Raw genomic sequence first — 17,250 nt, forward strand, 5'->3', positions numbered from 1 at the left:
TGCGGGCAGGGGTGTGAGGGGCGGCAGTGGCCGGCTGCCCCGTGCTGTGAGAGCCACGGGGCCTGCTCTACACAGGGCTGTGCAGGATGGGTGTGGTGCTGGCGGGGTGGCTGCAGGCGGAGTGTGTCAATGGTGGACTGCCCCCCCGGGGCCGGAGCCAGCACAGCTGGTGCTTTGGGAGCCGCGGGGCCCGCTCTACACGGCGGGGCAGCAGTGCTGGCGGGGCGGCTGCGGGCAGGGGCGCAGCATGTAAGCATAATTACAATATATTACAATATATTATATACATAATTACAATATATTACAACATGTTACAAATGTTTTTTATTATGCATTTATCATATTATAGTGTATTCTGTATTATTGTTGCAATGAATAAAATGTTTCTTTTATTTACGATATTTTTTTATTCAATTTATTTGTGTCCTCCTTTTCATTGTAAAAAAGTTGGTCACCTTATCCTTATCCAAAAAACATTTTTAAGTTTTTATCTGGGAAAACAACAGTGGTCAATTCAAGTCTTTATTCAGGTCACAGATCAACAAAAAACAAAAGTCAGAATGTTATCTACTTAGTAGATAACCATGCATATCTTATATGGGAAAAAATGAAATCGAACTTCGCCATATTTCCATTCCAGTATTTTAGATCATACTGGAATATTGTTAAAGTTGTTACGGAAAGGAATGATTTAAAATGATTTAAATAATTTGCAAAGATAATTTGCCAGAGAACTAAGTGGCACATTCATGCATATTATAAAATAGGCTGATCATAAAGAACTAGTTCTAGCTGTGGAATGAACCTTTTAAACAAAGAAGCCTCAAGTAGAAAATTGTAACATGGGAAAAGAACATGTAATTCAGGGAGAAAACACACAGCTGACATCTCTCTTTTAAAAGTTCACGTACATTCAATTTCTTTCAGAAGGAGAACTGAGAATTATTTCCACATTTCATTGTGCATATATTTTATAGTTTTATAGCTGGCACAACTAGATTTTGGATTGGAATAAAGATCCATTTAGTCTTGCATTCGGTTTTCAAATATGATCAGCTGTATAAGCAATACGCTTCCTTCACTTCTTCCCTTTCACATTTAGTTCTTACAGGTTATAGCCACCAATGGACCCATTCTTCCTAAATTGCTTTCAAATGATAAAACCAACATCAACTGTGTGGTGAATAATTATGATTCCAGTGGTAGTGAATTACATTAATTATACATTGTGGAAGGTACTTTATTTCCAGCCAGTACATTGTATTGCTTGCTCTAGGTCCTAACATTTTAGAAAAGGATTAAAATATCCAATGCCATATATAATTGTATAATTTCTATAGTATAATCTCTTCCTAGCCATCATTCTTCTCTCATATAAACATTTTTATTCTGGAACTAAAAACCAATAACTAAATTATCAAAATATAATAAACAGGGAATCCTGGGAGTTAGACCCAGAGGAAGAAATCCAAAATCTCTTACCAGGATTTACAGTACATTATTGTATTGTCTTCCTGAAGCAAATCTGAACTTCTTTTGGGGGGTGAGGGCATCTTAATAAAATAACAGGCAAAAGAGTGAAAAATTTTCTTTTTCTTCTTTTGGCTTGTTGCTTCTGCAAAGAGTTTGGTACAAACATGCTCTAGCAACATCTTTTTTCCTGCCATGTCTCCATGCCGTTGTGTTCACAGTACACCAAGCCATGAATGAAACAAGTTATAGTTTTTTTCGCTGCATGGGTATTATTATTGAATATCAACAATTAAAGGGAACCAACACTAAAGAAGGATGCTATAGATTAGAACTTGCTAAGATAACAATAAAGGTACTGGAAAAAATATTCAGATATTGCAATGTGTCTATACCTACGAAGATCAGATTCATGCAGGGAATGACACTTTAAGGAAGTGAAAGTTGGGCTCTGAAGAAGCAGGAGTCTGTTGATGCTTTTGAACTTTGATAATGGAGAAGACTCATGCAGATGCTTTGGATAGCTAGTTATGATTGTTTTTTGTTTTAAGGAAACTTTATTCAGTCTGGGTGAATAAAATAGAATAGAGTGTAAGAAATGGTGTAGGAAGAAACTTAGAGTCGACAAAACCCTGTAGGCTTCCTCCATTCCTGCTATAACACTGTGATTCAAGCACTTTAGAAGCAGATTATCTAGACCAGTTGCAAGGCATGACACCTGGCATAGGAGAATAATTCCTGCGCACATCATCCTGAGTCTGGATTACTGCAATGTGCTAGATGTGAGGCTGTTTTTGAAGACCACCCAACAGATTCAATTAGTTCACAATGCAATTGTCTGCTCATTGGTTGGCAGCTGCTGTTAGTAATATATCATTATTGCCTGCACTGGCTTCCAATTAGCTTCTGAGTGCAATTTAAGATGCTGGTGATTATCTCTAAAGCTGAAAATAGCTTGGTACTGAAATACCATCAGTACTCTCTTCAATCAGAATCAATCTCACCAACTCATTTATCTTGAGAGAAACTGTTGGTAGTCTTCCAATTCCACAAGGTGTAGGTCCTGCTTTTCTATGGCAGTGCCCATGCTTTGAATAGCCCATGCTTTAACTGAGGTGTCCTGCTAGTTTTACACTTCCAGGAACAATTGAAAATAGAATTTCCTTGGATGACTGATGATGGTGGTAATGATGACGATGAATGTCATTTAATGGATGAATTGGGGATCCAGGTTAGAAGATTACATTATCTTTTGTCCCTTACCCACTTCACAGTCAAAAATTAGAAATCACTACACAGATAACTAAGTAACAGTTCTTTAGGCAGTTAACCATCCTGATCACAGAGCACAAGCCTATCTGGTCTCTTCCTGGGATCCCCTCCTTTTACCCCCTCTACATGAACTCCAGGTTGTCTGTGCATCTGTTCCCCCAACTGACTGAAGATGTATTTACTCAAGGAAGTAGTTATGCTGCTATTACTTGTGGGAAAATGCTTCCCCCTTTTCCTAGAATCTGAATAGCACAGAACATGATAAGGCGTTTATAAAAATGGCTCCAGAGTCTCCCTTTAAAAGGGGATGATGTCTATGTGGCTTTGGAATGTGTGATAGTAGAACACACACAAACTCACTAGTAGGACTAGGGGGTGACATAATAGCAGTTCCAATATCTAAGGGGGCTACCAGAAAGAAGAGGGGGATCAACTTATTTTCCAAAGCACCTGAAAGCAGAACAAGGAGCAATGGATGGAAACTAATCAAGGAGAGAAGCAACCTAGAACTAAGGAGAAATTTCCTGACAGTTAGAACAATCAATCGGTGGAATGACTTGCCTCCAGAAGTTGTGGGTGCTCTAACACTGGAGGTTTTTAAGAAGAGATTGGACAGCCATTTGTCTGAAATGGTATAGGATTCGCTGCCTGGGCAAGGGGTTGGGCTAGAAGATCTTCCAACTATGTTGTTGTTGATGATGAAATTATTATTCAATTGTAGTATTCAATAACAAGTATTGTAATACTTGTAACATAACAAATAGAGTAGAGTAGAGTAGAGTACAATAGAATCAAACTTTTATTTTTCAAAAATACAATTAAGAGGGTACTTGGGAAATAAGGGATGTGAACTGAGTTCTTGTTTCCTAGATTTATCTGCATTTAACAACTATTCAATAGCAAGCAAACATACAAAGACATAGACCAGGGGTGTCAAACTGCTGACCCACGGACTGGTTGCATCATGAGGAGGTCACGCCCATCCCAGCTCTGGCAATGCAAGAAAAGTCACGATATGTCATGATACGTCATGTGACATGGCAAGTTTGACACCTATGACATAGACGAACAAAGAATATTAACACACAGCTGAGCAAAATAGCACTGCAAAGAAATAAAACATCTCTGATTCTTCTGCCTATATTTTCTCTGGCAGCTTTATCCCACTGGTTCCAGTTCTTCCAGGGTTTTTGGGCAGAAGGCCTGAGTCACAAGGCCAGCCAAGACATCTGCTCTTATTCCTTGTTATTCTGAGGATTGAAGCCAGAAAGGCAACTTTTAATTTTATCTCTGGAAGAGGCCAATGGTTTTCTAAAACTAAGTGGGATCTAGAGTCACTAGCCAGCCAGTACCATATATTCCTTGTTAACAAATGCTAAAGTATCACACCCTGGCAATGCCATGATTTTAAAATCAATTTTATTTTCCATTCTTAAGATACTATAATCGATTCTTCAACTTCAATTTTTCCCGTTACATTTACTGACAGACACATTTCTAAAGAAATTCTGACGTGGGATTCCATATTACAGTGAACATGCAAAGAATATATGAGGGCAATTTGGAAATAAACCTCCATTTGGTTATCAATGACATACACTCGCAGATACAGAACTTTTATTATACACATTAGACAACTACAACATTACATTACTTTTTGACATAATCGCCATTCAAATTGAGGTACTTATCATAACGTCTTACAAAGTTTGAAATTCCTTAATAGTAGTTGCTTGGCGCCAAATTTGGGCTATGGGGGGGGCTGATCAAAAAATCCCAATAGAACTGCTTCAAACGTTCTGGGGTGTGTCTAGTGGTATGCGAGCGAGCATTATCATGAACCAACTGGAAGTGGTGCCATAGAAAATCCCGCCAAATGTGAAGATGCCAAAGGAGTACTGCTTGTGAAGTTTATGGAGAGTGGTTTGACCATCAATTCAGAAGTCTACTGTGCAACGTCACGAAAACTCAGATGAGCCATCCATAACAAGCGTCGGGGCATGCTGATGATAATGCTCTCCTGCATACCGTTAGACACACCCAAGATCCTTTGAAGCAGTTCCCCTGGGATGTTTTCAATCACCCCCCCTAGAGCCCAGATTTGGCGCCAAGTGACTTTTGCTAAGCAATTTCAAACCTTGTAAGACGTTATGACAAGTGCCTCAATTTGAATGGCAATTATGTCAAAAAGCAATGTAATGTTGTAGTTTGTCTGAAATAAACTGAAGAACTGAAGAAAGAATGTACTAATGTGAGGGAAAACTATTATTATTATAAATTTAAAAACCCAGTTCAAAAATGTACTCTTGTGAACCACTTCTGCATGCTCTTCTATAGCCATAGTATTCATAATCACACCCATAGATTGTAATCTCCTTTCTTAGTATGATAAAGTGTCCAGGACATTTTATGCTACTCATTTGCTAACCCAGGCCTCTGGGTTTGTTCTGCTGAAGCAGGAGGAATGGGGGGTTTCCTTATGGACGTCTGGTCATGTTTCCTGCCACTGAACAAGGAGTTTGACATTTCTCTTGGATACAATCTGTTTCAAATGAGTCATCTGGCTCATGAAAAACCTCTCCAAGAAACTAACTAAGCAGCAACCAATCCTTTTGATTGAAAATATGCAATTAAACCTAGTGTTGGCTTTGGACTATATCTCTGTGCCAAGACATTTCCCTCCCTATACCCGCTGTTTTAGTCCAAGTTCTACATTTAAAAGACACAAATTCGTAACAGCTTTCTCAAAAATCCTTAGCAAATAGGCACCTGCCTAAAACATTAGGTAAATATCTGTTTGAATTGTTTTAGTTTACATTTGTTCTGTATTCTTGAGGTCTCTAAGAGCTTTCTTGCATGATTTGGCACAAAGTTTATTACTTTGAGTGTGAGACCTTACAGTTCAAGATTAAGTCATATCTAAAAGCATTCCTTTTCTCTTCACTTGTATATTGAATAGCAACACTTGAATCTTTAGGACAATTATTTTACACGTGCTCATAAAATAATATGTAGCATATTTAAGATAAGTGATCAAATAATTCTAAAAGCAACATCTCTCCCTCCCACCCATACCTAGTTTAATAAATGAAGGCAAATTTCCAGTCTCAGATGGTTATCTAGCATCATTCTCATGGACTGTCAGAAATGCATATATTTATAAAATACCAATGAACAAATAATACTCTAAAATAGATTCAAAATAGGCAGTTGGCATTTTAGAAAGTAAAAATTACCTTTTCTTGTTATGTTTTAAATTCATGCATCTTCTTTTTGATCCTACTGACAGATGCAGGAAATCAGGAGCCAGGGTTAAGTTGAAATGAGTACAAGTTTATTTTATGTTACCTCTACATAAGAATCTGAACTGCCGATAGATACGAGTCAATGGAATTCAAGGAGGACTGGACTTAAGATCTCTTGTGGACATGAAGGGATCCACATTGATGACACACTTGACCCCTCCCATGGGCTCAGACTGGTCATCTCCTACACCTCTCCACCAATCAAATATCTCCTGGCTATAATCTCCTCTCCTCCAGGAAGGAAGAGAATCTCCAAAAAGAATAAAAATGTTGAAGAAAAACTAAAAAGTTGCCTTTAGATAATTCTTTACGTGCTCCTTCTGAAGGAACAAGCCTAGAAAAACATATATATGCAAAATAGCAAATAAAAATATATTTACACACCATCATTCAAAGATGAGAGGAACTAACACATTTAGCAAAGAAGGTTTGATAATGGGAGAAGAAGAATCTGGATGAGATGGGAGAAGACAGCTCTGTCCTTTGCTTTCAATCTTAAAATGTGCAGTCTCATCCAATTTCTTGTTTTTTACTGTCATCACTGGATAAAGTTGATTATGATGACAATAGAACAACTCTCTACAATTTGATGGGGCAAGCCAACTTTCTAAATGTTTTTTTTATCAAATTACTAGATGCAACTACGAGCTTAAATTGTTCCAGACTGTACCAATATAGTAGTCAGCCTAGCAGCAAATATTTGAAAATGTAATACTCTGAGGATGAGTTTTCTTGTGATGGAAGGTGTTAAAATATAACCATCTGAGAAATGCAAACTATGTTAATTCATTGTTCGTAATCACTAGAAGTCACTTCATTAGCATATTTAGTACTAGGAAATGAAGTACTATACATCACTTGTGAAATTAAGTCATGCATAATATACTACAGCGATGGCGAACCTTTTAGAGACCAAGTGCCAAAACTGCAACCCAAAAACCACTTATTTATCGCCGGGTGCCAGGTGGGTGTGACCCACTGGATGGGCATGGCTGTGGTGGTCATGGCAGATTGGGTGGGTGTGGCCAAGGTGGGTGTGATCACCTCAATGTTGCTCACGGGAAGGGATGCCTGTGGGGGCCAGGCAGGGTTGGGGGAGATCCAGGGGGTCTCTGGCAGGTGGGGCGGTGGGCAGGAGGCTTGTCCTGTGGGGTGAGGCAAGGCAAGGCGAGGCAGGGCGGGGGTGCCATTATCACAGGGCAAGGTGAGGCAAGGGCCGAGGCGGCTGCTGCCTGACACCATCAGCCCCTGCACACAGAGGCCAGTGAGCGTATGGGTGCTGGGATGCATCCAGCCATGTGGGACCTCAGCGAGTTAGTGGGCAGCTGGTTGAAGAGGGATGGTTGCCATCTCCAGGGCATGGTGAGTGTGCCCACAGAGAGGGCTCTGAGTGCCGCCTTTGGCACGTGTGCCATAGGTTCACCACCACTGATATACTATGTTAATACTATGGGAGGCCATTTTGGTGAATGAATGGAAGAAGTGGGGAAAACATAGAGTAAATCAAGACCAGACTGAAAAGCTGAAAGCAGATGAAAACAATGGGCACAAATGAAAAAGTAGTGAGTTGCAATACCAGCAGACAATCTAAACCAATAAATACAAAAAATGGAAAAATGTGGATCAGTTTAGTACAAGCAAAGGAATCCAATCAGAGACAAAAAGAACTGCATGATTTCCTTAGTAGAGACTAATGAATTGATAAACTATTATAAGATTAATGGGGGAGTATAAAGAAAGAACTGTCTCAGAATATTGTGAAGAGATGACAGCAGTAAAACATGACAAAGTGGCTAATAACAATAAATTGGTCTAGACAGTCTGAACAATCAGTAAGGACAGAAAATGACCTTGTCCAAAAGAGGGAACAGCAATCAAACTTCTTTCCACGCATGAAATCATACAAAAGTGGCAAATAAACAATAAACATTTGGTAATTGATAACAAAAGTCTACCTAAAACCAAATAAACAGCAGCAGAACTTTCCAACTCCCTTTTCTTTAAAAGCACTATTTAATGCAAAGATAAAGTTAATTAAAATAAACAAAAACAAAATTGTCATAATATTTCAAGAACTACAAATTTGACAAGTTTTCAAGGCTGTTAACTTGTTATTCTGGCAATTCTGAGTGAGGATGCCAAAATTATGCAACAGAAACATTTAAAAATGATTTTTTAGTTTTCTTTCCTACACTTATGCAGGTCCTCTGCATAAACCAGTAACTATATTTAATTGAATAGGCTTTGGAAGAGTCCAAAAGCTAGCTGTAATTATTATAATAATCTAGCAGGTGATTACAGGCTGCTTGGAAGCATTCTAATGCTTCTTTTTATTTGACACCTAGTATCATCTTAATATTAGATTGCTCCCACTGATCTGCAAAGCCAAAATAGATTTGCTCCTCTTTCATACTTACGCTAGACTAGAAATAGGCGCTACAATTCAAGGCTCTTTATGATGTTTTGCTTTACTTTTCCATTGGCATATTAATAAGTGTCCTATCATTTCTTTGTTGAATTTTAACTATCTCCACCATTTGGTTGCTACCACTAATTATATTAATGTGTTATTTTAGGGAGATTGCATTTTGACAATGGCTTATTATCAGCCAAGTAAGACTAACAGTTTTATCCTGAAACTATATTTTTGTAGTTTTCTTGACAGCACTGGTTGTCTAAAAATTATTATACCACATTCCCTGATGCTTTGATTATAAGTGCATTTCTTCTTAGCTATCCTCAAGCCATATTTTGGACTGAAAACATAATTCCTGTGCTCTGTTTTAAAGATATTGGCTTGTTTATTTTACTTTTAGTCCCATCTCCACCGTCTCACACACTACAAAAATAAAAAACAAACTAATCATTGCAAGAAGCAGAAGGAGAAAGACATCATAGGTGCATCAAAATCTTCTCCTACACAACCTGCATTAAATGGAATTTAACTTATTCAGGACATGCCCATGCTATAAAACTGTTGTTGGCATAGGAAGAGAAATTTAATATCACATTTTGCTGTTCTGAACAGAAGAGAATACCAATGAAAAATAATAAGAAAGCCTATAGAGTTGAGCAAGCTAAGTCTGACAAGTAGCAGGAAAATATTCGTTAATCATCAGGTGCAGGTTGTGTAAATTAACCGCTCTGAGAAAACCCTCTCCCCAACATTCTTCAAACTGATCAAGATAGTGTTGTCAAGTTACTACTCTTCAGCCTTGCCCACAACAAATGGATCAACCTCAGGTAATTCCTTTTTGTCTAAGAATAAAGTGTTTCTTGAGGGTGGAATTTTGTTCTCCATGCTTGTGGGTTGGTTTCCAAACGTTTCGTTACCAGGCTAGGTAATATCTTCAGTGGAATTTAGGACATTCCATAAATTTCACTGAAGATGTTTCCTAGTCTGGTAATGAAACATTTGGAAACCAACCCACAAGCTCGGAGAACGAACCTCCACCCTGAGCTATAGATATCCGCCACTATCACAATGTGTTTCTTATATACAGCAAAGGTGCAATGGAACACAGGTAGTCCTGAATTTTTTTGTGCAATTCAGGAAAGCCCTTTAGCTCAGGGCTTTTCAACCGGTGGTACACGTACCACCTATGGTACATTAGCACGTGGCAGGTGATACGCGGCCCTGCCCAGCCAAGTGTAGTGGGGGAGGGAAACTGTAGACAGTCAAAACCAATCTTGTTCAGTTTTCAACTCTATTAGTTTCACAAATTTGAATTTGCTGTGGTTTGGGGCCCTCATCATCCCAGATAATTTATCTCCCTTCACAGCAGAGGGGAAAGAAATCCCCTTTCTGTCCATTGTAACGTCTTCTTTCAAAAATAAAATCCAGCCTTGATTCAGCTAAAGTTTCTGATACGAGAAGACAAAAAGAATCGGGACAATATCCCAAATACAGTTATTGAGGTATCTGTTCTAACTAATTCAGAAAGTTAATATATAATACAATATTAACTTAAAAGCAAAAAAGCAATTATAACTACGCTAATCTCAATCAGAACATCGGCTTGGGATAAAGTTTATGTTACTTCCATATGCACATATGCACAAACAGAGACAAGCTAAAAAAGCAAATATTACACAGAAGCCTCTGGAAATGTTTACAATTGTGCAAACATTATTTTTATAGCGTACACTTACCCGATCTTCTTCTTCTCTGAGATCTGGCATGGTGCTAATGCAGAGGGTAACTGCAGTGATGACAACAAAAGAAACCGATATATAAGCAAAGATTTTTCCTGGGATCCCTGAATGAGGATTTTCCACCATGTCCCTGAGCTTTCTCATGCACAAAGGCAAACGGCCGCTGTCCTTGAAGGCACATTGGGGTGCTTCGTTAGCTTCTACTTCGTCTTCAAATAAGGTAGCCTCTGCCATTTCTTCTTCTTTCTGTCGTATTCTTCTTCTACAGCACCATTCCAGATGTTCCTCTTCTATCCCCCAGTAAACCAGTTCATCTTGGAAAGAGAGCGCGCACATTTCCCTGAGGAGCCTTAGCTTCCCAGCGGTCAAAAAAGTCATGATGGTCCTGAAGGCACAAGGATTGCGGTCAAAAAAGAATTCATTGCAGTTGACATCATAATCATCACATATATCCATTATTTCGTCATAGTTGTTGCATGATTTTAACTTTCCAAGCCTGGTCAAGGGACAATTCTCTAATGTGGTCCATGGAATTTTGTATTTTATGCCACCTACATTGATTATCACATTCCTGGTTTGGTCCTCCCTACAGGCAAAGCAATACAAGTCTTCCCCAGGACTGAGAAGTTTTGCTTTTTTGTAGAAGACGCCTTTCTTTGTCTGCACATCACAAAGTGTCTCCAAGTTGTTATAAGAGTATGCAGTAAATTCGGGGTCTGCATTCCCAGGCAGCAATGCCATTTCCTGATACATTTGTTACATTCATGAACGGGCCAGAGCAGTTGAAGAAATGAGAGTATTAACTAGTGAGGATAGAAAAGGTGTACATATTAGTGTCAGAAATTGCATTTTTAATAAAGGCAAAACAAACTCCTTCTGATGTTCTGAACTACATGGTGTTTTTCTCAAGAAACCTTGCTGGTTTTCCTCAATATTTCTACAGTGTACAGAAAATAACTGGGAAAACAGTTTTCACATTTCAGAGTCCGACAAATATAATAAAATATATGCAAACATGTATCTTTACCTGTAAATCTTCAATAAATCTCAACATGAGAATTTTCAACATATGTCACACAAGTTAAATAGGAAAAGCAACTTTAAAAGGAGGGGCAGTTCAAGATGTGGAGAGCTGTTAATCCCCCCCCCCATAAATTTTGCTTTGACTCCTTGCATCATGCCCTACAGCAAGGATCCCCAATCCTGGGTCCATAGACCGGTACCGGGCCACGGCATGCCAGCAACCGGTCCACACAAACAAGCAAAACAAGTGGATTGCAGGCAGCATACAAAACCCGTCCCCTCCAGTCCGCAGAAAAACCTCTCTCCACGTAACTGGTCCCTGATGCCCAAAAGATTAGGGACCTCTGCCCTACAGTTCTCTACATAGACAACTTAAGGAAGAAGGGAATTGGATGGATCATGTGTGAACACACTGATGGATCAGAATTCCCACATATTTTCTACATTGAAATTCCTATAAATATCTTCTGGACATTTCATTCTTTAACTGTCATGAAGGAAAAAAAAACATCTTGCAACTCTTTAGGAGAAACAGATTTTTCACAGGTAGCTTACCTGTCTTTGTCTTTTATTGGAAATTGCCAAATAACTTATTTCTTATCAAAATGGAATAAACATTCATTAATGTTTATTGGCAGATAGAATGTAGAATTTTATTTCTGAAGTTGGATCACATTTTTAAGGATTCCTTTATTAAGAGGAAACTATATGAACATGACTTCCAATCCTGCCTTAGGCACAAAGCCAGCTGGGTGTCAGTGGGCTGGTCACTTTCTCTCAGCCCTAGGAATGAGGAAATGGCAAACCACATCTAAAAAAACATTGCCAAGAAAGTTGTATTGACTTGCACAGGCAGTTTCCAAAAAATGGGCATGACGGAACAGAAGAAAAGATCTTATTAGCACAAAATAGGAAAGTAATGTTTTTTGTTATAGCCTTTTAACCCATTTAATTTTCAATAGCCATTATCTTTAGAATCATACAATACTAATTCCTTGAACCTATCATGATAAATTGGTAGTGTTGACTAGGATCTTTAAAGCTAAATTTAAAAAAAATTCAAGCCAAATTACTGTTAGCATGGATTATATTTGTATCAATACATCCTGTGGTATAATCAGCTCATTGATTGATTAAATTTCGGTAGCAGATATTCTGAGTATAATATTGGTCCAGTTTTAATTGTACTTCATTAGAATATGGCTCGATTATACTATTTCAAAATATATAAAAATATTCTGCAAATTTATTTGCTAATGGTATTATTTCCAGCAAAAGACGAGAAAGTTTCATTCTCATGAATTCAGTACCTCTGAAAATCAGTTTCTCATGAAAAGCTGCAAGATTTTTTCTTTTATGGAAGTTAAAGATAAAAATTATTTCTTTATTTTTATTCTTATTATTGTCTTTAGCATATTTTAAGCAAAAATAAAAATCCGAGTCTGATATTGAGATTTACATTTGTCATCATAATATTCTTATATAACTTTATGCACTTTGTTCTTTAAGGTCCTAGAATAAAAATGCACAAATAAGAAAATCCATGCAAAGAAGTACTAATATTCTAATGCAGCTAATAATGTTGGCATTCATGTGAAATAATTTTACAAAGAAATATTAACTTTCTATAGTGTGTGTAGAATGTATATTAAACTCTGTGTTTTTAATTATTTCTCAGAAAAAAATTAATGTAATCAAAATACAGTATCAAGGTGCGCATATTTGAATTATCAAAGATAGCATGGTTTCTTATTATGGAAATATTTTGGCTAGGCTAATGAACTTTTTTCTTGATACCTTGCCAAGCTTCCTCTTCCACCTCATTTCATATTATTGTATATTAATTTTTTTTAGAAAAATGAATGAGAATCTGGCAAATTGGGAAACAAAAGCCACTATCACTGTCTTTATTTACAGTAATGTCTCTAGATCCTATATAAACCCTATGGGATGTAAAAAATATTTCAACATTTCAACAGGGTTCACTACACACAAAATGTAATGCCTCATTTCAAATAAAATCATAGAGGTTAAAAAGGATAGTTTAAAACAATATTTACCTCCACCATCAATATAACTGCAATAAAAAAACATATCAATTAATGAGATAAAATATTCAGAGCTAGATATATGAGCATCATTTTCATCCCATTACTTTGCGGTATTCTTTAAATTTAGTTTAGTTTTTGCAATCAAAAGCCAGGAGATTCTTTTTCCATTTCAGCATACGTAGAACAAAAGTTGAAAACTTTAAAAAACATTTTATTTCTGATGAAAAACGAAGACACCCCTCTACCAAATTCCTTTATTTTTTTAGTGTACATAAAATTTTCTATTCTCTGCTTGTATTGTGGTGATGCTAAGATTCACTTCTCTATGTAAATATCATATCAGTTTAATGACTTCAACTATTAGACTGCCAAACAATGTTAATTGGTATTTTAACCACACAAATATATAGATGAACATATAAAATGTTGAGGGTTTTGATAGAGAAGATTGAGGGAAAGGAGATGTTCCAATGGACAGTGGTGTATTTTTCTTATATAGTGATAGCCAAATCTGTTCCAAGGTTCCAAATTACAAAATCCATGTCATGTGCCTCTCAGTAGTGATATATAATATAGAGCTTTATTAAGCACTAGCTGCAGTCATGCCTAGCAACTATTCTTGGACAGGAATATGCTATGTTACTTCATCCAACAGGCATGAGAAGAATGGCCACATGCAAGGCAAATGATGTCAACTGTGTCATCATTCAAATGATACAACCTACATATTTCTATCTGATATCACAAACATGCCATTCAGATTTACACATTAGATAGCAGTGTAATTTGTTGCACCACTGCTGAAAGCTCTATTGCTATTAGCAACCTGATGCTGCCACCTCAGGAATTCCCCTTCCGTTATTTTACCTCAAGAACAGAAAGATACCCCGGCCTTCAAAGCACTTAAAATCAGGGGACCCAATTGAGGCTCCAGGCTGCTTATGTAAGCTCACAGTGTCCATACAACAAATTGTAATTTTGACAGAAAGAGAAAATAATCAAATACATGGAAATCATCATTTTACTAGTACTGGGCTGATTTCACTATATTTTAATTGAATTTAAATCAATTTTAGCTTTGTCTTGACTCTAATTGTTTTTCCTGGCCATTTTAGTATTTGGAGTTTTCTTTCTTGTTTTATAGCTGAGTTGGACAGGTTAGCCTCTAATGCATATGTACAGGATTATACTGTTTTCAAACTGCAGTATATTTAATATGGCAAAGTTATTTTAGAACTGCAGCACTGAAAGAAGCACATTCTAATCTTTAACATCAACCATAGGTTGAATGATTATGAGGTTTCCTATGCATGCCAGATTTTGTTTATCATAACAATCTACTTAATTATCTGTAAAAATCAAAAGGTTGGTTATTAAATCTTTAAATAAATACAATATTTAAAAATATTTTTCAAAATTAAGTGAGGCTTTAGCCTTCAGAAAAATCCAAAAAGTTGTGTTGTGGACCACATTTAAAAAAAGCTTGAAAGAATATAGATTACGTCTATCTAAGGAGCTCCTAATATTCATATATTATTCACATGATAAATGTGATAAATTAACAACCTCTAATAAAAGGGCATAATAAACCCATGCAAGCAAAACAAGAATTGACCTCATATCAGAGAATTTGAAAGTCAAAGTTAAACATAGAAACTAGTTTACTAATAGCAAAAACAGAACTGCATTAAAATATTCATGGTTTGGATTTCGGTAGAGAAGACTTAGAAAAATGGAAAATTTACTCAAAGAGCATTTTGGTTTTAGATTAGAGTTTTACAAGCCTGGCAATTTTAGGATATATAAGCTTCAAGCTGGCTGAGGAATTGTGGGAGTCCACACATCTTAAAAGTTGCCAAGTTTGAAAAACATTAATCTAGAACAAGATGCACTATTGGAAATTCAATAAATATATTGAATTTTAAAAACACGGACAGCACAATTTCTAAAGAAAAAAATGTAGTATTAAAACAAAGGAGCATAATACTTCTTTAAAATTTGGAGACACAATAAATGAAGTTTTATTAGATGTTCCATATATTAAGAAAGAGAAGAGATTTGAGATTTCTGACAACTATTTCTCAAGAAAAGAGGGAAAAAAAGATCAGATAAGAATAGACTACTCAGTTTTATTTGTGGACCTTTATGGATAAGCAGTAAAGCCTTTAAATATTCAACAGAGAATGACAATTGAATGTCTGAGTCATGAACAGTTACATAATAAATAAATACAAATAATACCTAGAACAGACTGATCCAAAACTGGACTAATCTACTTTCACTACATGTAGTAGTTAGTAGGCAGTCTTGACTCGGCTCTTGGAATATCTTGTAAGCTAAATAGTTCTTTTTAGCAGTGAACCTCTTACTAATCAGTCCTTCCAACAATCTTCCCCTAATTCAGTGTTTCTCAACTCCGGCAACTTGAAGAGGTCTGGACTTCAGTTCCCAGAATTCCCCAGCCAGCATAGCTGGCTGAGGAATTCTGGGAACTGAAGTCCAGACCGCTTCAAGTTGCCGGAGTTGAGAAACACTGTCCTAATTCTTCACCTTTCATCTAATCTCATCCAACATTTCTACTCCTAAATCATTACTTTACCAACCCTAGACTTACTTCCTGTCACTACAACCCCTCTTTTTTATTACCATCCAGCAACCATCTAACTTACTTCTCTAACTTTCCTAAACTTTCCATTTCTTCACATACATAGAAGAGGCATTGTATGTCACCTTGAAAAAACAACAGAGGAATGAGAAGACAGTGTGTATGTGTGTGTGTGTGTGCACCCATTAGACCTAACAATATCCAAAATATGAAAAATATGCTTGCAGCAACATAAGTTGAAGAAAACGTTTCATTTGCCTAATGATGAGAACGTTAATGTAAGCCCATTAACAAATTAGCAATCTAAGCCAATGTTTCTGCATGGTCACTTGCTAAATTGGTGCTCGGAAAAGCCCTACTATGATCAGTTTGGAAGGAGATTCCAAAATTAGAAAGAAAAATGTAAAATAATATTAAAAGGTCCATAATTTGAATTGCTAATTTAGCTTGCCCATACTAAAGTTCAGCATGCTATGTCTTAATTACATTTGAATCCTTTCCAAAAAGCACAGTTCAACAGCAGCAGAATAATTGCTGGATTTGGAATCACAACTTAATTCTTAGTTTGTACAAGAAGCCATGATCTTGTACAAACTAAGAATTAAGCTGTGATTCCAAATGCATGGTTAATTTGCATTTATTATTAATGGTCCATGTGCTGCATTGGGTAAACATTCCTGTTTGAAAATGTAATTTAATCTAAATTACCTGCCTCCTACTATGACGTGTCATCATATATATGAAAATTATAAAAAAAATTATCCAGAGATGGCAATGGAGTGGTTGGGGTTTTTTAAAGTCCAAAAATATGGAAAATCGACTGACATATTTTGTTTCTAAGCAACGCACAAGCTACTGTAATTCAGATATAACAGATATTGTTCTTCTAGACATATTAAAGTCACTATGTGTCAGTTTTAAACATCACATACACATTTTACACTTGCCAGGATTTTATTTTCCTCATCCTGTCAAAGGGTGCTATGTTTTCAAATCCTATTAACAATGGGGAAATAATCTGAAGTTTTGATTCTTTCAAATAAAAAAAAATGAAACATGCATTTTCCTTTGAACAGATTTCTATGAGCGTTATCTCATACCTGTATCATATTCAAAAATAGAAATGGTTTTAGAATAATTTATCCACGGCTTCTATCCATTCAGTTATCACAGCCTGGCATGTCTCAAACTGTTCCCAAAGCCCTCATCTGTTCTTTAAACAATAAATTTTCCTCCTTGCATATGTCTGTTAAGTGTGTATATCTCTCCAATAGCCAATTCCTGAACCAGATATCTCAGAATAAATATGTCTAATGCCTGGCAAACTTAATTAGCCATATTTAAAGTGTGTCCAGTTGACTCTATCAGA

At 36.7% G+C, this 17,250-nt stretch overlaps 1 protein-coding gene across 1 annotated transcript in view; it reads right to left on the bottom strand.

Annotated features, from left to right (window-relative positions):
- The window catches only part of KCNG2 (potassium voltage-gated channel modifier subfamily G member 2), a 53,517-nt gene that overhangs the window by 5,298 nt on the left and 30,969 nt on the right, over positions 1–17,250 (bottom strand). The window contains exon 2 of the mRNA XM_039325508.1: positions 10,200–11,005. Within this exon, the coding sequence (XP_039181442.1) occupies positions 10,200–10,955 (756 nt within the window). The 5' untranslated portion in view covers positions 10,956–11,005. The remainder of the gene's footprint in view (positions 1–10,199; positions 11,006–17,250) is intronic.

The sequence above is a fragment of the Crotalus tigris genome, unplaced genomic scaffold (assembly GCF_016545835.1).
Source record: "Crotalus tigris isolate CLP2741 ecotype Arizona unplaced genomic scaffold, ASM1654583v1 scf7180000024337.5909745, whole genome shotgun sequence".
NCBI lineage: Eukaryota > Metazoa > Chordata > Lepidosauria > Squamata > Viperidae > Crotalus > Crotalus tigris.